The sequence below is a fragment of the Sturnira hondurensis genome, unplaced genomic scaffold (assembly GCF_014824575.4).
Source record: "Sturnira hondurensis isolate 20B ecotype Veracruz unplaced genomic scaffold, ASM1482457v3 Scaffold0006413, whole genome shotgun sequence".
Lineage (NCBI taxonomy): Eukaryota > Metazoa > Chordata > Mammalia > Chiroptera > Phyllostomidae > Sturnira > Sturnira hondurensis.
In genome coordinates, this window is record NW_028079044.1 from 18,720,002 (window position 1) to 18,743,707 (window position 23,706).

General features: G+C 50.2%; 1 protein-coding gene across 16 annotated transcripts in view; it reads right to left on the reverse strand.

The window, feature by feature from the left end:
• DYSF (dysferlin) overlaps window positions 1-23,706 on the reverse strand; it is a 201,053-nt gene that overhangs the window by 153,547 nt on the left and 23,800 nt on the right. For all 16 annotated transcript variants that reach the window (XM_037048124.1, XM_037048120.1, XM_037048122.1 and 13 more), the window contains exon 4: window positions 4,822-4,927. In XM_037048124.1, the coding sequence (XP_036904019.1) occupies window positions 4,822-4,927 (106 nt within the window). The remainder of the gene's footprint in view (window positions 1-4,821; window positions 4,928-23,706) is intronic.

Consider the following 23,706-nt stretch of genomic DNA (forward strand, 5'->3'; position numbering starts at 1 on the left):
GGTAACGCTGTGGCCTGGGTGTCAGCACCTGAGCACTCGGGCTCAGGAGCAGCCATCGGAGCAGCCATCTGGGAGAGGCAAGGAGCTGCACCCTAGAATCCCAAGACCACCCTGGCAACCCTCCCATGGGTTCCCTGAACATTCTACTTCCTTCACATCGATACCTGCACACCAGCCTCCTGAAGAATGGGCCACGTGCTGCTGGCTCCAGGTACTTTAATGAGACTTACAGACCAGACAGACCCAGCTCCATCCTTTAGATGTCCACCAAGGAGCCACAGGAATGTCCCTGGGAGCTCCACAGGATCTAGAACCCAGGATCTAAAACAGGCCTCACCACCAGGGGGCAGGTTCCAGGGACCAATGCTTCAAGACGTGGGGTGGTTCCTACCAGAGGCCTCTAGCTCTGCTGAGAATCTAAAAGAAAGGGGGCGTGTCTGTGGGACCCACCCCCATCAGGACATCTCACCCTCACCATGATGTCAAACTGCACCCCCTGTCCCCACCTCCAGATGTAACCAGAGCTGAGAGTCTCTTCCTGTAGGATGTACGTGAGCTCCGTGCTTTCCCAGACCACATGACCTTGGACTGCAGCCCCCAGGAGGCCCCTCTTTCAGCGCCCGCACCTGACAGCCCCACCCCGCAGGTCTTCGACGGCAGCACCACCACGCAGACATCCTACCACCAGCCCTAATCAGTCAGGCGTGAGTCCACCAACACATGCTGGCCTGGGGCAGGAAACTTTGCCTCCGTATGACACCTTGGGGTCACGGTCAGCAATAGCACAGAACTCTGGAGGGTCCCAAGAAACGAAAGGCAAAGGCAGGGGACAACTCATCAGGTCCTCCTACAGGTCGTGCAGCCACACGTACCTGAGGGACAGGAAAGCCCCACGTGCACCTGGACCTTACTTACCTTTCCCTCAGATAATGTCCAGAAGCTGGTGGAGGATGGGGTGTGGCCCTGAGCTGAGGTGGGGGTGGGGGTGCAGGGGGCAGCATCTCCAAACTGCCTGGGGGAAACTCAGGGGTTCACCAAAACACTCAGGGGTCCGCCCACCTCAGGCCCCTGCCCCCCACACACACAGTCCCTCCTGGCACCGGAACCCACAACACTGCCGGGTCTCGTGTGTTCTCATCACCCAACAGGTTGCTCTTTCTGCTCTAACTGGCTGTTAAGGCGGTGCCAGCACAGTGTTCACGGTGTAGCCACACCCTTGTTAGCGAGCTGCTCTCTCTCCAAAGACATCTGCGCATGTTACTCCTCTCCTCCACTCTCCCACGGGCTGGAGGAACCCCGCCCCCCCACGCCCCCCAGGACAGGGCTAATGTTCTCACTTCAGTCCAGAATCTGCCTGAGGGTAGACTGGCATGGTCTCCTGCCGCGCAGCCCAGCGTGCCATATCTGAAGGGACTTAGGTGAGAACACCGAGCGACAGGCGGTTGGAGCCTATGTCCCGCCTGCAGCAGGCCACCCTCCTCCTCTCAGCCCTTCCAGGTTTTCTAAGGATCCCGCAGGCGCTATGTTCACTCCCATCACTCCATCAGCAGGTTCCTTTGGCCCCCTGAGACAGTCTGAGCTGCTACCCACCGGGGATGCCTGGCATGCTCCACCCACTGGGCTCAGAAATTGACTTCAGTAAAGGGCCAGCGGGAACCTACAGCTGCCGGCAGGGCTCTCTGTCATTCCACAAAACCCCAGTTTCCTGTGCCTCCCTCCACAGTGTCGCCAGCCCCAGAGCCTGAGTGGGAAGCCCCAGCTCAGAGGGGACCTGCCTGGGGCTGCACTGTGACTTAGTGCTATCACAGGGACTAGAAGATGGTCCTGCACCCTCTCCACAGGCCAGAGCTGCCTCTTGGGCAACAGGGAGGGAGGACCCGCCCATCCCAGGCTGTGCTCAGCTCAGGGCTAAACCAAGCGGGCCCAGCCTTCCTCTCCTATTCATCCATCATCTTCTGGCTCTCACACCGGCTTCTTGGAGACATGGTTTGTGAAGGACTGACATGCTCTGCAGACAGCCGGGGATCTCAGCCCCAGAAAGAGGCCACAGGCTCCCAACTGGTGAGCCGAAGCACAAACAGATCATGGCAACTAAGAGTAAGAGGAGGAGAGGTGAGGCCTCTGGGTACCACCAGCCTGACTCAGCCCCATACACAGGGCCCAGGTGTGAAAAGCTGTCTCAGGGGGTGGATTCATCTTTGCTTGGAGGGAAGCAAGTGCAGAACTTGCGGGAGTCCCAGTGTCATGGATGCACAGCAGGCTGGAGTGGAAAAATGTTCGAGCAGCTTAGCCAGGAAGTAAGAAGCCCAGCTGGAGGCATTGGGGGCCAGACACACAGCAACGTACAGTGATGTGACCTGGTGATTCATAAGATATATATATAGTCTTATAGTCTGTTTCTGGCACAAAGCTCCTAAAACCCTTGGCATTTCCTATGTGACAAATGTGTCTTTGCTGTATCAGTGAGGTGACTTTTGGAAAGCACCTAAGGATGGGGACTCGTTGCCAGGGAAACCAACCATGTGACTGGAGGGTTGGAACTTTCAGCCCCATATTCCCTTTACCCTCTCATTCCCCCAACCACTACCCCAGGCACCCCAACCTCCAGAGAGGAAAGAGGGGCTAGAGAATGGGTTTAATCCCCAATGGCCAATGGTTTAATCAACCAGGCCTGTGTAATGAAGCCTCCATGAAAACCCAAAAAGACGGAGTCTGAAGCGCTTCTGGCTGGCGTGGAGCACACATGGAGATCAGGGGGACTGGCGCGCCCGGGCGGGAATGGAAGCTCCTCGCCCCTCTCCCCATATCCTGCTCCATGTGTCTCTTCCCTCAGCTGTTCCTGAGTTATATCCTTTTATAATAAACCAATAATCTAGTGAGTAAAATATTTCTCTGGGTTCTGTGAGCCACTGTTGCAAATCAATTGAACCCAAGGACAGGGTCGCCAGAAATTCCAGTCTACAGCCAGTGGGTCAGAAGCACAGGCCATAACCTGGANGAAGCTCCTCGCCCCTCTCCCCATATCCTGCTCCATGTGTCTCTTCCCTCAGCTGTTCCTGAGTTATATCCTTTTATAATAAACCAATAATCTAGTGAGTAAAATATTTCTCTGGGTTCTGTGAGCCACTGTTGCAAATCAATTGAACCCAAGGACAGGGTCGCCAAAACTTCCAGTCTACAGCCAGTGGGTCAGAAGCACAGGCCATAACCTGGACTTGTGAGGGGCATCTAGGCGTGGGGGCAGGGGCTGAGTCTTGTAAGACTGAGCCCTCAACCTGTGGGATCCGATGCTGTCTCCCTGTAGAGAGGGTCAGAATTGGTTGAGTGTAGGACACCCAGCCAGTGTCGGAGAACTGCTCAGTCAGGTAGCAAACCCACACACCTACCCTGGAAATTGGAACCAAAAAAAATTGGGAGCATTAGGAGATGGAAGAGTTCAAAGAATTCAAGAGGAGATTCAGGAGGTGATGGAGACAGGCTCAGTGCATGCTGCCCTGAACCAGAATGTTCTACCAGTGAGCACGGTCTGAGAAAGGAATGGCCTCTCCTTGGAAGTGGCATGTCCACAGCAAGGAAGGATCCCAGTCTTCACAGCCTGAGACTCCTCGGGAGAAAGTTCCAGCATCAGAAGGGCAGTAAACCAGGCGTCCATTCAAGGACCTTCCACCCCTGAGAGCTTAAGAGGTGCACCCTCCGACACACGTCCCCACTCAGATACCCATTCACTGTGGGACTTCAGTCAGTCGCCCTCTTTCTCCAGGTCTCAGCACCCGGTAGCCATTCCATTCAGAGCTCTGCACAGACTGGCCCCTTTCTGACTCTCCAAGCCAGCCAGGGGCCCCATACTCACTCACACACACTCACATACACACACACACCCCATGGGGCAAGGCAGCCCCACTCTGTCTGAAAGAAGTCAAGCCCGGGATCCCCCTAGGTGCCACCAGGAGGAACTTCTTCCAAACTGATAGTTTCCCCAGTGCATCCTGGGAGGATGACCCAGAAGGAAGGTCAGGAATTCTACTGACCAGGAAGAAAGAACCCTGCAGAGTATATTTAGCTCCCTAAAAATAACAGGAGGCCAGGGATGAGGGCTGGAAATGGTCTGTAAGAACTAGGAGAGGACTGGGAAGGCTGGGGGAGAGCAGGAAGGACAGGGAGGAAAGGAAAGGGGGTCTGACAGNTTCCCCAGTGCATCCTGGGAGGATGACCCAGAAGGAAGGTCAGGAATTCTACTGACCAGGAAGAAAGAACCCTGCAGAGTATATTTAGCTCCCTAAAAATAACAGGAGGCCAGGGATGAGGGCTGGAAATGGTCTGTAAGAACTAGGAGAGGACTGGGAAGGCTGGGGAGAGCAGGAAGGACAGGGAGGAAAGGAAAGGGGGTCTGACAGATCCCAGTGGCCGGGAGGGGGATGTCTGTCTGCCTCCCTTCCCTTGTCTACGACCCAGATAATTCAGATATTCTGGATCTGGAGAAGGGGGTTGGGCAGTGAGAACAGGCTGCCAGGGAGATGGGTGGGAGTGTCACCAAGGCTGCGGGAAACTTGGGGAGACATCAGTGCAAAACCAACCCCGGAAATGGACCAAGGAGCAGGCCAGGCTGGTGGGAGGCAACAATGACTTGAGCCCTGCAGGTGGGACTGGGCTCCCTCTCATCTCCTTTCTATCTCTTCCACCCAAGGGCCCTTCCCAGGTACCCTGAACTCTGGCCAGGCAGGGCCAGGCCTGGTAGCTGGGGGCTGGAGTACAATAAAGCTCTGGGGCCAGAAAGGCAAAGCCCCGAAACTGGCCTGAGGCAGAGGTTTGATGAGCACTCACCCCTGTAGGCTGCTTCTTGGAGTCCAGCAGGGGTGCATTGAAGCTGGCAGACAGACTGGGGGTGGCAAGGACCTCCCGGAGTGGGATCTTGGCTTCCCCCAGGAACCTGGGAAGAGGGAAAAGTAGAACATGGAAAACTAGCCTAACGTGCCCGGCTCTGCTCCCACCACACCCCTCACCACCCCTACCACCGCACGAACGCCACACAGACGAGCTGCTCTGCCTGGAACACCAGCCACCTAGGATGCTCCAAGGCTCCCCCTGACCCAGTCACCCCATACACCACCCCTGGAAGGGCAGGCCCCTCTCCCTGCATGAGAGAGACAAGGGACACCTTCCCTTACCCCATCCTCAACTTTGAACCCTTTCAGCCCCTCCTCAGAGGCCCTGCTCCACCACCCATGTCTGTCTGGGTGCCCCACACAAGGACCATCTTGGCCATCGGACCTCAGCAGAGCACCAGACGGGCATCTCCTGAAAGCAGGGGCGGATTCTCCACCGCCACGTCCACACTGCTCCCACACCTCAGCGGCTCACCTGACCCACGTCTCCGCCGGCCGTCTATACTGCTTTCCTAGAGCTTGGCCAGCAGTGATTATACATGAAAAACAGACTTTCCTGTCTTCAGGGACAGGGAGATAAGAAAACTGGGAAAGAGGCAACACGCTCCACTCCCAAGGGAGCCCGGGACTGTCACACCACACACACCTGAGGCCACGTCTCTGACCCCATAAGTGGGTGCGCTCTTAGGAGCGGTGAGGATCCGTGAAGGGCGCCCTTCAAAGAGTGCCGAGGGAAGTGAGTGTGTTTCCCAAACTGCACCCCGCAGGGGCAGAAGGTCATTGGGAGCAGCGAGTGGCCTGTGTCCATCACAGCTGCAGCCTGGTGCTTGCCCTGGACTTCTGCATGCCTCCTGCATGTGAGCAGGGATCGGCCCTCAGCTGTCCTCTCACCATGTGCTTCTTAATTGTGTTTCCTCGTGTTTAACAGCAGACCTGTTGTCGGAGCCCTTCCTTCTTCTAGTCTCTGTAACAACGGATCTGAATATGGGTTTTTATGACCTCATGAAATAAAACTTCAGTCTTGATCTAGTTAGCTTATGTTTTAAACTGGCTACTTATAATATCACAGCTATTAGGATTATTACTATTGAAAAAAATAACAACAAATGTTGGTGAAGATGTGGAGAAACTGGAACCCTGTGCAATTAGTAGAATGAGAAAAGGCATAGCTGATGCGGAAAACAGTACGGTATAGGCCCTGGCTGGGTAGCAGTTGGCTGGAGCGAAACCCTAATGCACCCAGGATGTGGGTTCAATCCCTGGTCAGGGCACATACAAGAATCAACCAATGAATGCAGGAATAAGTAGAACAACAAGTTGGTGTCTCTCTCTCTCTCACTCTTTCCCCCTCCCTTCCTCCTTCCCTCCATTCCTCTCTCTCTCTAAAAATCAATGAGGGAGGAAGGAAAAACAAAAGGTTTGTGGTTCCTCAAAACTTCAAAAATAGAACTACAATATGATCGAGCAACTGCACTTCTGGGTATTTCCCCAAAAGAATTAAAAATCAGGGACTTAGATGCTTGTACACACGCATTCATCGCAGCATTTGTCACAATCGCTAAAAGGTGGAAGCGACCCAAGAGTCTATCAGCAGGTGGATGGAGAACTACAACATACATGCACTGGAATATCATCCAGGGTTAAAGAGGAGACCTGCTACAACGTGGGTGTGGACCTTATTTCACATTATGCTAAGCGAAATAAGATATATACAGAAGGGTAAACATCATATGATCCCACTTAAGAGGTACCTAGAATAGGCAAGTTTACAGAGATAGAAAGTGGAATAGTAGTTATCTGGGGCTGGGTGGAAGGGGAAGTCACTGGGTAAGGGCAGAGTTTCAGTTGGGGGTGACAAACGTGCTCTGGAGATGGATGGTGGTGACAGCTGCCCAACCATGTGAACGTACTGAATGCCACTGAACCGCACACCTAGAATGCTGTGAGCAAAGGGCGGGGGCTGTGTAATAAACCTGGCAAACTCAGACCACCGCGGGTAGTCATGTGTCCCAGGCCTGTGGCTTCCTTAGCAAAAGTCACTCTTTACCAGCCCTGGCTGGTGTAGCTCAGTGGATTGAGCGTGGGCCTGCGAACCACACAATCAGGGTTCGATTCCCAGTCAGAGCACATGCCTGGGTTGCAGGCCAGTTCCCAGCAGGGGATGCATGAGAGGCAACCACACATTGATATTTCTCTCCCTCTCTCCTTCCCTTCCCCTCTAAAGATAAATAAATAAAATCTTTTTTTAAAAAAGTCACTCTTTACCTTAATGGAATCCCGTCCGTTGTTCTTATGCTCTAGGGTAACACATCTCTGAAACACGAGAGTACGTTTCTTTTCCTAGCCCTCAAAGGCACAAGCAGAGGCACCGGAGCACTAGATCACAGAACACTTCATGGTCACCTTGTTTCCTGCACCGTATCTCTATGCATTGTAAATGTTAGAAGGCAGGATAGCGAGAAACGAGGAAAATTCCTTGACAAGGAGAATGGGGAAACTGAGACACGTAACTGAACAAACTGGCTGAGTGATTTATAATCAGATACAGAAGCTCACCTCCCTGGAGATAATATCTAGGCCTCAGCTCCAGGCCTAGAAAAGCAGAAAAACCAGGTGAGAGACACCAGAAGCAGGCAGTGACCAATAGCGCCCTGTTGTGGCGCTGACCAATCAGTGGAGACCACAACCCTGAAAAAGCACACTTGGAAAGCCGGTGAATATTCTGCTGAAACCCTCCCTTGAGTCCTCCCCTAAGATGCCCACCTTCAAGGGGGAGATAAAAACCCTAAAGATAAAGGACCCTTCTGAGAGGCAACGACAGTGCCTTCCCCTTCTCCCTCTTCTTCCCCACAGGTGTGCATCTCCTAAACTTCAAAGGCCCTCATGAGAGACTTACAACCAGGGGGCCAAGAGGCGGCAGCAGCCGTCCCAGGCTAACCCCCCAAACCTGGCTGCAGGGCCCCCTTTTCTCTGACTTGCCAGTGAGCTAAAGCAGCGTTGCCTCGGCTCATTTCTTCCCTGTGACATGTTCAGAGAGCCAAAGCAGCCCAGCCTGGGCTTTCCCGTTGCTTCTTCTATGCTAAGCCCTTCTTTGTCTCACTGTCCGCAGTTTTAATAAATGCACTGTCAATCAGCTGTACCTGTGCCATGAATCTTTCCCAGATGAAGTCAAGAACCCACGCACTAACCCCTAGCCCAAGGCAGACCCACTCCAGGCCAGGGTCTCTGTTCGGTAATATTACTGTATTTTGCCGTATACAATGGGTACCCACATTTTTGGTCCAAACTTTTAGGGAAAAAAAATCTTTTATTTTAATTTTTTAATTCAATTTTTTATTTATATTTTGAAACAAAACTGATTAGCATATTCCAGGGTATTACGTTGCATATGGATGTTGTTATTGCTTTCTAGAGTTACAGTTTTAATGCATAAGCATAAATAAGGGAAATAAAAACATTTATATAGATATGGAATTAGTACTAACCATACAAAATGCACATCTTTATTTTTCCCTCAAAATTTTGGGCAAAAAAGTGAGCATTACACACAGCAAAATGCTGTAATTATTAGCTGTCCTGTACTCTGCGATGTAAAGGAAGTACGTGTTTCTCCTTTTGCTTTTTCCCCAATCCTAGCGATTCCCCCACTTTGCTTTCTCCTGCCTCCTTAATGCACCACAAATGGGCTTCGTGTACCTTCCATACATTTTCTCCTTTTTAAAATTTTTTTCAAAGATTTTATTTGTTTACTTTCAGAGAGAAGAAAAGGAAGGGAGAAAGAGAGGGAGAGAAACATGGGTGGGTTGCCTCTCATGCACCCCCAACTGGGGGCCCGGCCCGCAGCCCAGGCATGTGCCCTGACTGGGAGTCAATCCGCAGGCTGGCACTCAGTCCACTGAGCCACACCAGCCAGGACTGTCCTTTGACCCTAAGTGCATAAAAGAAACTGCAAAACTGTCGCGCTCAGGGGCCTTTTTGTAACCCGTTGAGACTTTGCTTCTGGGCACGAACTCAAAATTTGGTTCAAACAAACTCATAAAACTTTTTTTTTTGGTTGACACTAGTTAAAATGTTAAGTTTTGCTATGTATCTTTTGCCATAATAAACAAACAAGCCAGCTGCTTATTTATTCTGGACAATAAAATCCCTCTATTTCCATTCCTCTTGGAACCAGCGGACTCTTGGTTGCCTGGCAGTTTCCTTCGCTAGCAAGGCAATAAAAGCCTGACCCATGCTCGAGACCAAAGGACTGAAAAGAGACATATCCCGGGGTTCTAGTAGAGAAACTCACATTCCCTAGAATTCGCCCTGGTTTGTGTTACAGTCCTTCGCTGTGTGGAGGAGACTTGTACCACAGTTCGCTAAGTTAGGGCTCCTGGGTGTCTCCATCCCTAGGCCAGTGAGGGGAGGTGTCTGTCACCAGTGTGTTGCCTGAAGTGTCCTCGGGACGCAGGCATTACCAAAAAGGCCTGACAGTGGGTAGAGAGGACCCATATATCCATATGACACTGACAATCAGAGTCACCTCTTGTCCTCCATGGGAAAACCGAGGCGGCAGAGAGGAGAGACGTGCCTCAGCGATCCCTCTCAGGGAGGCTGCCCTGAGGTTCGGATCCTCAAGTTCCCTGAGGAGTCAGCCTGGTCACCGGGAAGCAGGCCCGGCAGCAGAGTGGAAGGAGCCAGGCCTGATCACGGGGAGCACAACAGAGCCCCAGGGCGCAGAGCAAAGCCAGGCCTTCTCTGCCTCCCTCTCTGGCACCTAGCCCGCCCAGCACCCCCACCCCCCTCCCCCAAGAGAATTCCAGGAAGAGGGGTGGCAACAATGGGAGGAAATGCAGAAGGAAGCGCTGGCCCCACCCCTGCCAGCCCAGGCACCTCTGGCCACAAAGGACTGCTTGTTATTTCCTCCCTTAAATGTCTTTCTGGGTCATGAAATACCCCCACCTGCCACCCCTCCCAGAGACCCTGGGAGTCCCTCGGAGGAGCTGGGAGGCTTCACAAGCCCCCAGGCCCCTAGGAGGAAGGGCTGCAGGCAAGAGGCCTGTCCCAGAGCCTCAGGAGCAGGCTGCCCCTAGTGGGCAGCACAGAATTGTTCTGGGAGGGGGGGAGGGGGGCACTCCCTGGGAAGTCTCCCTGGGAGGTCGCAGGGGTCTTGGACAAGGGAGAGGAGCTTTGGGGTGGTAGCCTCCACTGTTCATTTATTTCACAGGGGATGGAGGAGACACAGCTTTATTCCGGGGCCTCATGCATAGAAGTACCCAGACCCTTGAGGAGACTCAGACTCACCCCATCTGGAGATCAAGACTGAGACACAGACCCTAGGGCCCAGAGACCTTCCAAATCAGGGATGCCCTGCTCTGAGCAGGCACCAACCAGTGGCCAAATGTGGCAGACAGGATTCAGTAGGGGTCCAATGAAGCAGGGACGGGCCTGGGGGTCCCGCAGGGCTGCCTCGTGGCCAGCTCTGGGTGTGTGCAAAGCCTGGCCGGTGGTAAAAAAACCCCTGTGGGCCTTGACCCCACCCCCTGCAGCCCACTCGCAGAAGAATGCCACTGCTCCCTCAGCCCTGCATCCGTCCTGGCTGTGCTGTGCTCTGGAGCGCCTGGAATGTGGGGGGCCAGAGGAGCGTAGGGGTTGGAAGAGCTGCTGCCATCCCAAAGACAGAAAGGGACAGAATCGGCATGGGTGGGGAGAGGAGGACGTGAAAGCAGTCTCCATTTCCTCCATGGAAAAATTAATTCACTGTCGGAGATGGGAGAGGAGCTATGGGGTGGTGGCCTCCGGATCTGAGCCTTAAGTGGGAGGGTGTGAATTAAGGTCGCCAAATAGTTTATTTTAATGAAGCACAAAGAAATCTAAACAATTCCATTTTAAAACACTGAGTCATTCTACATCATTGTTTGTAAGAACACACGGCAGACAACCCCAATGTCCAACACAGAAGATGAGTAAACACCGTACAGTACAGTAGTCACGCAATAGAAAATGGGAAGTACACCATAGACTTTGATATGGAAAATCCTCAAGATATATTGCTAAATGTAAAAAAAAAAAAGTGAAGCCCTGGCTGGTGTGGCTCAGTGGATTGAACACTGGCCCATGACCCGAAAGTTTCGATTCCCAGTCAGGGCACACACATGCCTGGGTTGTGGGCCAGGCCCCCAGTGGGGGGCACATGAGAGGCAACCAATCAATGTATCTCTTGAACATCAATACTCCTCTCCCTCTCTTTCTCTCTCCCTTCACCTCTCTCTAAAAAGAAATAATTTTTTAAAAGTGAAAAAGACCGTGTATAATATGCTAGCAGTACTTAGAGTTATGAGAAGCATGGACGGAAACTCTTAACTGTGGTTGTCAGAGGATAAGGAGAAGGGTGAACACGGCGTTTCTGTTGAATAGTATAGAGTTTCCGTTTTACAAATGAAAGAGTTATGAAGATGAATAATGGTGATGGTTGCACAACAATGTGAATGTATTAATACCTTTAAGCTATAAGCTTAAAAATAGGCCCTGGCTGGTATGGCTTGGTTGGTTGGGCGTTGCCCTGCAGACCACAGGGCTCTTGGGTTTAATTCCTAGTCAGGGCACGTGCCTGGGTTGTGGGTTCAGTCCCAGTCAGGGCACGTATGAAAAAAAAAATAACCCCTTGATGTTTCTCTCTCATGTCAATGTTTCTCTCCCTCTCTTTCTCCTTCCCTTCCCCTCTCTCTAAAATCAATAGGCACGTCCTTGGATAAGGATTAAAAAAATAGTTAAGATGATCATTGTGATGTGTATTTTACCATAATACCAAGAAAAAAAACCTATTCAGAAAATAAATATACCTATCGTATAAAAAAGAGGGGGCCAGAGTCTATATTGGTGATTAAGCCGTAATATAACAATTCTGGAATGATGGGTAAGAAACTAAGGACAGTGGCACCCATGAGGGACAAGGGAGAACTGGGCAGATGGGAGACAAAGGTGACAAGGAGAATTTTTGCTGCGTTTTTTCTGATAGTTTTTGTTTTTGTAACAAAAAGTTAAATTTTTACCAACTCAAAAATTAAATTTAAAATCAGAACATAAAACTGTTTTAAAATCTGGTGACTTACCCATTCAACAACATTTCCTTAGCACACCCCGCAACACACAGTCCTCACCTCGAGGAGCTTCTCCGAGCAGGGACCCCACCCCCACAGCGCGGAGCACCGCACTGATGACCTAATCCCACACGGACCGCGGGATGGGTGCTGTTACAGGTCAGCCCACCACACAGAGGAGGAGACTGGGACTCGGAGAAGCATTTAGCCTGCCTGATCTCACCCACCTAACAGGCAGAGCCTGACCCCAAAGGCTTTGCCATGCGCCCCCGCCAGAGCGGCCCGGACCCCTCGAAGCCCCGTGAGCGCGACGTGAAAGAAACAGAAAGGTGCTTGGTTTGCTTTACCCATGGAGATTTGATCTGATTCAACTTTATTAAAAATCAAATTTTTAACTGAATGAATCATGCCGTTTTACTTCTGTACCTTGATGCTCTGAGGTCGGGGGCCTGCTGACCCTGAAGGAACTGCCCCTCCCAGGGCGAGCCGGTTTCTAGACACAGTAAAAGACGCAGCAGCAAGTGCAACTTTCGCCCGCAAACCAGCCCATCCAGAGCCCACTCCCCACCACTGTGGGCTCTCACACTCCAGGGCACAATGCCCCCGCCCTGGTCACCCAGGGCCAGGTTCCACAAGGCTCCAGACTGCTGCTACACCCCAAACTTGCCATAGGTATTCAAACTAGACCATTCCGAACCCACTTCCCCTGCTTGGCATGTTCTTTTCCAAGGAAACCACAGTAAAGGCTCTTGCCCACGCTTTCCCTCAGGCTGTCCACCTCCCGACAGACAGCGGTGCCTCCCGAGGGGCCTTGCGCGTGGTATGGCTGGTCCCTTCCTCTTGGGAATTGAGAGTAACCAACCATCCTGTCAAAGGCGATCCTCTCCTAATCTGTTGGCCTCACCAAAGCCCCCAAATAATAAAACCTTCAGTTTAAGTCACAAGCCTGCTGATCCTCTGTCGGGGAGATTAGAGGTTAATGGCCATTGATTAAAGCTCAGCAATTGTCCTCTGTAGACGGGCTAAGCTCTCATATGACAAGGAGGTTGGGAGGTCTAGGCACCTACACTGTGCACTGGAGTTTTCAGGGGGTGACCTTGAAGGCTGGGTCCTGAGGAGAAGGAGCAAAGGGGGAAGAGAAGGGTCCGTGTCCAGTATAGACCTGGCAGGATGGCAGCTGGCAGAAGCGCCGGGAGAAACCAGTCAGAGAGAAAGGCAAACCTGCCTGAGGGACCCAGAGAGGAAGGCCCTCCCACTGAGAGTGGTGTCCGTGGCGGCAGGGGACCACAAGGCCTTCGCCTATGCCATGGTGCTGTGGGCCGAAGCATAAAGGGCGCAGGAGCCCAGAGAGGACAACAGGTCCAGGCGCTGGGGGCTGTGTGAGGGAGCCGCAAGATGAGAGACAGGGGTGTCAGTCACACTGACATCTGACGAAGAAGTGACTGTAAGGCAAACCCCCTCCTCCGGCACCTCCAAGGAGGTGACACACAGCTCCTGCTCTAGTGGGTTCATGGGACACCCCAGTGGCAGACATGCCACCATTCTCTTCACCCCCAACCTTTGGGGGTGAATGAAAATGTCGGGTCACCCCCAACCGTTTCAAACGGTACCTTTCAAACAAGAGCAACATTTCAGAAACATTTTTCTTCCCAACTATCTTACAAAAATAAATATTCAGCATTGAGAGATTAAGAATTAGAGTTCTCAAGTCATCCTACCTGAGTCGAAAACCCAGCTCTGCCTCTTGACAGCTGTGTGGCTGGGCACAAGTTATATGCCCTCTCTGAGCCTGTTTCCTCATCTGTAAAAGTCATCTCTTCATTTGGGAAGTATGCAGCCAGCACCCACCGTGGATCAGGCACTGTTGCAGGGACTGGGGGTACTGGCTGAACAAAAGGGACAACCCCCCCTGCACTGCTGGAGCTTCAGGAGAATAGTGCACACCGTGGAGGATTCTCGTAAAGTCGAAGAAGATTTATCCGATGCCCTACCTGTGCTCGGAGCATAGACGGGGCGTGATCAACAGCAGCTCCCTTCCTCCCAGCCCCACTCCCCACCTTCCCATCCCTCTCTGCACGCACCTACCCCACTGGTCACTGTGAGAGCCACATTAGATCGTGACTTGAAACGATGTCATACAGAAGCAGTTCGATTAATTTTTGGTCCTTCCTGCTGGTAGAATTAAAAATGAGATCCTCAAAATCTTAGAAAGACTGTGGCTCCACGGAAGGAAGGACTTTCTAGCAGAAGAACCCAGGCCTAAAATGGGATTCTCCATGACGCCAGCCCTGCCCTTCCAGGAGGGAGGAGATGAGGCTCCTGGCCTGGTCACCATAGGTCGTCACACCTGCTGAAGGGGGAGGCTCTTAGGCTCCAAGGGGTGGGGGAGAGGGACAACAGGAAATACGCAGAGGAAGAGTCAGACAACTCCCTAACAGGTGACAAAACTAAAGACCACTGATGAGTGACATCATGTGGCCCCAGACCCTGAGAGGGTCACACACAACACAACCTAAGACGTGTTCTGGCTGGGAATTAGTTCTGGCCAAATCATGAAAAAAACATCTGACAACCCCCATATAAAGGACATTCCAGTTTTTAAAATTGGAGAACTGCATTATTTTAAAATGAATTGTCATGATAGACAAAGACTGCAGAAATATCCAAGGTTAAAGGAGGCCACGGAAACACGATGATGAAATTTAATATGGGGGTCTAGACTGGATCCTGTACTGGGAAGGGAGAAAGGAAATTGCTAAAAGACATTAGTTGGTCAATTGATACAAATAGCAAATTAGATAGAAGTATGGCAACCATGTTAAATGTACTGAAGTTGGTAACTATGTTTTAATTATGTAAAATAATATCATTATTCTTAGGAAACATACACTGAAGTATTTAGGGATAAAAGGCCATGATGAATATAACTTATCTTCAAGTAGGAAAGACAAAAAAAGGGAGGGAGAAAGAAGGAAAGAGTCAGGGGGCTGGAGAGAGAATATTGTAAAGCAAATGGAGAGAGAATATTGTAAAGCAATGGATAAAATTTTAATAAATGAATCTGCATGAACAATATATGGGTATTTTTTGTTCTATTTTTACAACTTTTCTATAATTTCAAAATTATTGCCTAAAAGAGCTTCAGAAGGTGTTCCATGTCAGTTTCTCATTCTTTTTCTTCTTTGTGGGTGTTTTTAAGCATATGTTATTTACTCTGCTATTACAGTTGTCTCATTTTTTTCTCCACTTTATCCCCTCTGCCCTGCACCACCCCTCCCTCCAGCATCCCTCCCTTAGTTCATGTCCATGGGTCATACATACAAGTTCTTTGGCTTCTCCATTTCCTATACTGTTCTTAATCTCCCCCTGTCTATTTTGTACCTACCAATTATGCTTCTTATTCCCTGTACCTTTCCCCCCATTTTCGCCCCTGCCCACTGATAACCCTCCATGTGATCTCTATTTCTGTGATTCTGTTCCTATTCTGGTTGTTTGCTTAGTTTCTTTTTGTTTGTTAAGTTCTGTTGTTGATAGTTGTGAGCTTGTTGTCATTTTACTGTTCATAGTTTTGATCGTTTTCTTAGATAAATCCCTTTAACATTTCATATAAGGGCTTGGTGATGATGAACTCCTTTAACTTGACCTTATCTGGGAAGCACTTTATCTGCCCTTCCATTATAAATGATAGTTTTACTGGATAAAGTAATCTTGGATGTAGGTCCTTGCCTTTCATGACTTGGAATACTTCTTTCCAGCCCCTTCTTGCCTAAGGTCTCTTTTGAGAAATCAGCTGACAGTCTGATAGGAACTCCTTTGTAGGTAACTCTCTCCTTTCCTCTAAAGACATACCAACATAAGACATAAAAATATGTAGACACACTCATCGCTGACTCAGCTGCACCTTCCTCTCATTAGATTCAATGTATCAGGTGTGACAGGAAAGTCAGAGAGCCCCTGTCCTAGCCAAACACACACACGCACACACACACACACACACACACACACTCAGGGGGGTGAGAAGGCGCCAGTGAGCTCCTTAGCCCTCACCCATGTGTGCCTGGCTACGAGGGGCAGGAAGTGAGGGACAGCCGGACATTCCCGCCCTGAGCCCTCCTGGCCTCTGGCAGCCTTCCCACCAATATCTGATTTCCTGGGGCTGCCCAAGGGTAACTCTAAATAGTTTTCCACTTCAATACAGAGAAAGACAAAAAAAATACTATTCTGAAACCCAGGGATACCCTGGATAAGATCCAGGACAAAATATAGTTATAAAAATCCTTGGGAAACGAGGACCAGATCAGCACTTCCATGCAGGTGGAGAACAATGAACAGTGAGCTGTAAATATTCCTCCCCAAAGGGCCTGTCCCGGATTCCAGAAAGGGGGGCCGCCAACCCGTGCGCTGGAATCCAGGGGCTGTGCTTTGGGCCTACTTCCCCCAACTTCTAGCAACACGAACCACCTCCCTGCCTTTTTAACGTCTGAGTGCACACACACACACACCCGAGTGTCCACGCCTATGTGCAATCACACAGTGACAAGCAACTGGCAGATGACAAGCAGGGCGACAATGTCCTCTGCACATAAAACAGACTGAGGGCTAAACATACAAACCACTATGAATTACTACGGAAACGACAGGCAGCTCACGATACAAGGGTAGGTAAGTGGCAGAAGAAGAACAACAAATGGGCAATAAACACATGAAAAGATGCCCCACTTTACAAGGAGTCAAGGAAACGTGAATTAGAAGGTAAGCATTTTTCCCCATGGCACTAGCAAAACTAAAAAATCGGCACTTTTTGACTGTGTTGGTAGATACAAATTAGGACGACATTTTGCAAAGTGATCTGGTAGAATATGTGAGAATGTGCCATGCTCCCACCCTTTGACCCAGCAATCCCACTTCTAAGGATCTATCTGAAAGGAAAAATAGTATAAAGACAGAAACATTTGGATAAAGATGCTCAATAGATAATCATTCAAGAGCAAGAAGTTGGGAAGAAACTAAACAGCAGTCCGTACGGGTGCTACGGGAGGAGAGAGTGCGGGCATCCACGCTGTGAGATGCACAGAACGGCCACGTGAAACAGTCGATCGGCGCACTCCGAGGGACAGGGCTCACAGCGAAGTGACGGAAAGCAAGGTGCAGACCAGCAAGCAGAGGGTGAGTCCATTTCTGCAGCAGTGAACGCACACCCATGCACATAAACAGATGCTTGCACCTGCCTTGGAAAAGTCGAGGGGGATATGAAGCCAATTGTCAACAACAGACACCACTGGAGGGAACGGGAAGATGGGGGAGAACTTGTACCTTTTCCTTTATAACTTCTTAAGAATGGAGCTTATTTGTGCCTATAAAAATGCATACAATTTTTAACTTTTGTGAGGGTTTTTTAGCTTTTTAAAATAAAAGAACACGTGTGCATATGTAAATGCAGTATGTTGGTGCACACTCGGGTACAGTCATGTGCCCACAGGGGCATGGGCGTCGGGTGATATTCACACACCACTGCATTGTGTGTCTGTGCGTCTCTGCGGCCCCTGCTACTTCCAGCAGTTCCCACACACTGAACACCGTCAGTGCGCCAAGCACTGAGGAGGCACTTGAAATCCATGCATTATCTCATTTAAACTTTGCAACAGCCTTGCCAGATAGCTCCTGTTATTGCCCTTGTCCTGAGGAGGCAGCAGAGGTTCTGAGAGGTCCACGCCACAGACAGTGCCAAGATGAGACTCACCACTGAGAGTGGGGTCCCAGAGAGATGCCTCCGACCTTTTTCCTCATGCCACCACTCCTGCCCTGCCCGGCTCTGGTGGGCGGCCTGGGGGACTGAGACCAAGTGCTCCACTGCAACACACACTCCCCGTGTGGGGGACCGGCGCTGACTGGGCCCCACCCGCCCCCCACAGGTGCCTCCATCAGAATGCCTCCCAGGCATTCTTGCTTGGGAGCCCTCTTGTTCAAAGGACTACGACTCATTCATATTCAGCTCCTTCCCAGAAATGCCCACATTCCCCCAATGGATTAAGCCCAGGGTCCCAGGAGGCACAAGAACACCCCCACCTTTACCCTGGGGGCACCAAAGCTTACTCTGGACTCAGAGACAGCCCAACAGGAGACAGTCACCTGTGTCAGGAAGACCCACCACTCAAAATATTTCCTAATAACCTGTCGTGGTGCCTGCCATTCACCATTAGCATTCCCTGGTCAGTCTACACAGCTGGGTATGCAGAGCAGCATCCTCCAGGTTCCCAAGAGGAGCTTGAGCCATAAACTGCCACCAACACTTTAGTATGAATTAGTCCTTTTTCAAACCAGAGCTGGAGGAAAGCAGCCTTTGATGGGAAAGTGCTGCATCAGTGGGACTAGAAGCAACTGGGTGAGCAGGAGGGCAACGCGAGAGAGAAGGAAAAGGGGATGTGCCTAAAGGAACCGCAGTCTACTGGGCAACCCCTTGTGGCCGGTCCCTGGAATGTGCTGTAGCGTTTGGTTCGATACTCCCTACAGAGGAAGAAACAGGGCCATGAGGCTACCTGCTCCAGGCCACACAGCTGTTGAGACTGCACCCTACTTAGGCTGAAGTCCACACTCATTCCCCTGGACCAGCTCATCAAGCCCAGTGTGGGGTGTGAGGCAGAGCTGCTTCTCCTGGAAGGAGAAGGAGGTTCCCAAGCTGCCTGCTGGGCCCCCAGTCAGTGCTGCCTGTGATGGCCAACACAGACCATGGGGGAGGTGAAGCAGATGAGGAGGCTCTGTGTTAGGCGAGAAACCCCTCCACGCCCCTCTCTATAGTGCCACTGGGTCACTGAGAGGCTGCAAGTGGCTCACACTATTCCAAAGAAAACACTATTGTGGATGCCTAAAGGAAAGCTTCTTTAAAGGCAGCCTCTTGACTGTTCCTCCGTGTAAACCTAGGTCTCCTTCCACACTTCTTGATTAAAGGGGGCTGGGCACACAGTCCCCCCACTCAGGGGTTCACTCCTCAGATCAAATACAGGAGTCCCTGGGAAGTTTACATTCCAGGTAAACAATGAATTATTTCTCGACATAAACATGTCCCACGCAATGTGGGTCCATTCAAACTCCACTGGGCATCCCATATGTTTCTGTGTTGAAGCTGCCCACCCTACCCCGGGGACCTGGGCCAGCGAGTTGCTGCAGTCAAGGGGAGCACCGTTTGGACCCTGGTGCTTTGGCACATGGTAGTTTGGACCCCATGGAGACTTTTGCTTTCACATTCACATTTACCAAACATTTAAATCACGAATACACTTACGTTAATTAATTTCCACTGGGAATGCATTTTCCAGAACAAATTAAGCTCATTTCATTTGTTGACACATTTTCTAAACAATGCAATTAAATTTTCCTTTTAAAAAAAATCTTCATTTTTATATCTACCAAAGTTATTGTCATTAATAACTATTGTTTTCTGTTTAAATTTCCCAACAAAAATTTAGCTCAAAGATTTATTTCATTTTTTTGTTCATATCAGGCTTTGCTTCATCAAATATAACTCCCTTTCATTTCGAGGGGTTTTTATGTGGAATTATTTATATCAAATCCCATTTTTCCAGGTCAGTGTTTATGGTTGCCAACAAGATTCTTCAGTCAGTTTAACAATTTTACTATGCGCAGTTGCATCCTTGGTTATCGTCTGGAGATCACGTCCACTAATAATTACATACATCAACCATCACCAGAGTAACACATTGATTATATTTATTCCTTAGCTAATCCGTGGGAAAACTGAAAGCAATGCCTTGCAGAAGCGCCAGCACTGCTGTAAGGCAGTGGGTGCTCTACCCTGGTGCGTGCTGGCCACCCCTGGGCAGCGTCAAGAAGAACCCATGCCTGCATCCCACTCCAGTGCATCCTTCAATCAATTTAGTGCAGAGCTCAGACAGACACTGGTCTCTTTCAGAGCTTCCAGGTCATGCCCTGGCTGGGTAGGTCAGTTGGTTATAGCGTCATCCTGATACACCAAGGTTGCAGATTTGATCTCCCGTCAGGGCACATACAGCGACCAAGCAATGAATGCATAAATAAGTGGATCAAGAAATCAATGTTCCTCTCTCTCTCTCTCCCCTACCTCCCCTTTCACTTTTTCTCCAGAATCAGTAAGTGTAAAAAATTTAAAGCTTCCAGGTCATTCTAACCTGCAGCCAGGATTTGGACCACTGTTCTAAAAATCTAGAGTCACACTGTCTGATACAGAGCCACCACACACACTAGCTACTTACATTTAAATTCATTAAAATGAAATAAAATTCAAGATTCAGTAATGAGGCAGGATAGTAAGAAGCTAGGAAAATTCTCTGGCAAGTAAAATGGAGAAACTGAGACTGGGTCATTAAATAAGGCCAATTTGACCAGTTCAGAGCCAGCCAGTGAAAACACAAGACCTTACCTCCCTGACCAAGGACACTGGAGAACAAAGGTTTGTACAGCTCCTCTCTGACCATAGACTAAAAAGCTTGAATCACTCTGGTCGGGGAGACAGAGGACAGAGACCCGGTTAATGCCATTTGTACCAGCCAAATGCAAGGACGGATGTACTCAGGGGAACAAATAACAATAACCAGATTAGAGCCAGACAGATCCAAGATAAAAGTGAAATAGTAAAGCAGACCAAAGAATGATCCCAAACTCCTATATACACTCGTTGTGATGCATCAGCATATTAAAAACACTTCTGGAAAGCTGATGAACATTCTGCTTAAACCCTCCCCTAAGATTCTCACTGGCAGAAGAGAGATAAAAACCCTCAAGACAAAGACCAGGCACGGCTGGCTCTGCCACATGCCCATGCCTGTTCTCTGGCATGAACTTTTTACTTTCCTTCTAAACTCTGAGGGGCCGCACAAGACTTGAAACCGGGGGAGCAGCAGACAGCAGCAGCTCATGCTGGGCTCACTTACTGCCTGAACCTGTCTCCTTTTCTCACACTTCCCAGTGGGCTAACGGCAGCCCTGCCTTGGCTCACTTCTTTCCTATAATGTTTCTAGGGAACCAAAGCAGAGCACCGCCTACTCTCTCCTCTTGCTTCTTCTATCCTGTTCTTCCTTTGATTCACTGTCCCCAGCCTTAATAAATGTACTCTCAAAATCACCTAGACTCCTGTTGTGAAATCTTTCCTATAGGAAGTCAAAAACCCACATACTATTGGCCAGCCTGAGGCAGACCACTCTGGTCCGCATCTGGTGACAGTTCCCCAGGTACATTAGCCAACACAGAAGAGTTCCATCATCTCAGAAAGTTCCACTGGGCAGCACTGGTCTGGAGTTGAGGTGAGTGGTCCCACCCCAGGCTGCACAGTAGAAACAGCTGAAGCCTGGGAATTTGTAATGATGCACAAGCCCCGCCCCCAATGAATTAAATCAGAACCTCCCAGTGCTAGGAGGTGGGGGGGTTGTCAGGGCAGAGAGTGCTGTCCATAAAAGCTGCCAGGAATGCTGTGGTGTAGCTGGATTAGGAATCTCTGGGCTGAACATCCTAGGGGTCAAAACAGCTGGTCAGGGTCAGGGTCACATCCCCTGCAGTGTCTCTCTGAGAAGCCCAGAGTAAACAGGAAGTGAGTTGTTCAGTGCAGCCCAGGACAGGAGTCCAGGACCTCCAGCTGGGTTTGCAATGGGTGTCTCCCTTCCATAGGGAGCAGAGTTTCCTTTTATGTGCGTTGCAAACCAGATTTTACCAACACAAAGTTTATTCACCCCCCCTAAGTTGGCTCTGGGGTCCCTCAGGCTGAGGGTAGGTGCAGCTAGGGCAGTTCCCAGCCTGAGATTCCCCTCCCGAGGTTTCCCGAGGTCCTACCCCAGGCCAGCAGACCAATCTGGTACAATTAGGTCACCCAAAACTGCCATCGGCTGCCAGGGGAGACACAGAAGCATCAAATGCCCCCAAAGCCATGGAGAAAGACAGGAGAGTAGAGGTGGGGGAGACTCAGTGGAGAGAAAGACTAAAAGGAAAGGATGGTGGGAAAGGAAAAGAAGCAAAGTGAGAGACTGAGACTAAAGAATAAGCGAGGCATTGAGGGGAACTCTAGAAACCCACGGAGGCAGAGGAGGGAGGGAGGAAGTGGGAGACAAGGCCAGACAGAGGGAGACTGCGGGAGAGAGTGACAGTAGATGGCTTCGCATGATCCGCCTGCTTGGAAGAGCGAGGGAGGACCACGACCACACAGGACACACACCAAAGCCCCCAGCAATGAAGGGGGCTGCCCCATGATAACCCTGGGGGACCTCACGGAAACCTGAGGACAATCAGATGACAACCATCATGATTACGCCTATTATTTTCCTCTCTGCTTCCTGGCCAATGACAACTGGAGTATAGTGAGTAGATGTTCTATTTACAATGTTCATTGAACTGAACTCATTGAATTTTTCCCCTCTTCTCTTTCAAAATGAAAAATGTCCCGGGGTTACTCTTGTTCCTTGCTGGTATGTTTCTTGCTTTTGTAGCTTCAGAATTTTTAGTCTCATGTTCCTTTCTCGCATTTCATGTGTAAGAGAAAGTACCGTGAGGTCTAACCTCGGAGGCCTTGGAGCCACCTTGCCGGTGAGCAGCCTGCCTCCTGGCCACTGCTCCAGCGGGCCCGACATTCAGCCCAACTGCTGTCAAGGCTGTGTACCCCGTGGCTCCTACAGCGAAGCCAGAATTCTGTCATTTCTGCACATGACAGTGTTGTTTGGGCAACCTCTGTAGTTCTTCAAATACTTACGAATGTAAGTTTACAATTAACCTTAGTTTAGTTACTATTTAATTTTTAATTGCTAGAAATGCAAAATGAGATATGGTTGCAAAACTCAAAAATTACATTCAAATGACTATCAGAAAGCAGTTTCTGGTAGACTGGGAACTTACGTGAATTCGCTCTTTTGCAAATTGATGTTTGAGGAACTGATTAAGCACACTTGTCCTACAGTGAACCAGTCACGTGGGAACGAGTAGTATTCTAAGAACTGGCTTCCCTCCAGGAGGACACCCACAGAGGCCAATCAGGGGGCCTCGAGGTGCAATGCAGCCTGGCCCCTAATGTGACCTCTGACCCCCACACGGAGCCAGGACAGCCCAGGTGTGGCACTGGCTGTCCACCCTGGCCCTTGAACAGTCACATATATGTTCATGGCTCCTGATCTTATGCTGCCTTCATAGTCTTAGAAATCTCTCCACGGGGTCTGTAAAATGCTGAATCTGATCATGAAAATGAAACGTGCATTTCCTCTGCATGCTCTGCAGTAACCAGAATGTCCTGCCTTTGCCTCACGGAGCTCCCCCGCTCCACGCCAACACCACCAGGGAACTGAACTCTCTAGGAGGTTCTGCACCCATCCAGGGCTTCCAGCAGCCTCTGGGAGGTGCAATCATTATGAGCTTGCTGCACATGAGCCCTCTAATCACAGCTCTGCTACCACTAGCCTTTCAGAAAATTACCCAGTCTCTCAGGGCCTCAGTTTCCCCATCTGTAATGCTGACAATTATAATATCAATAGTAGTATGTAACTGATTTTAAAAGATCTTGTATAGAGAGGCTCAGTGCAGGGCCACTCAACTAGCTCTCAGTAAACGTGAGCTGCTGTGGTTTTGCTAATATTATCCTCAGCCTGGTATTGGAGGCCCCTATCAATCTGGACCTACTGCTCCCTTCCCGCTGGGCTCACATGTCACATGACTCAGTCCCACCTATAAGGCCTTAGCCTGACTGCCCTCCATTCCCAGACACTGGAATACCCTCC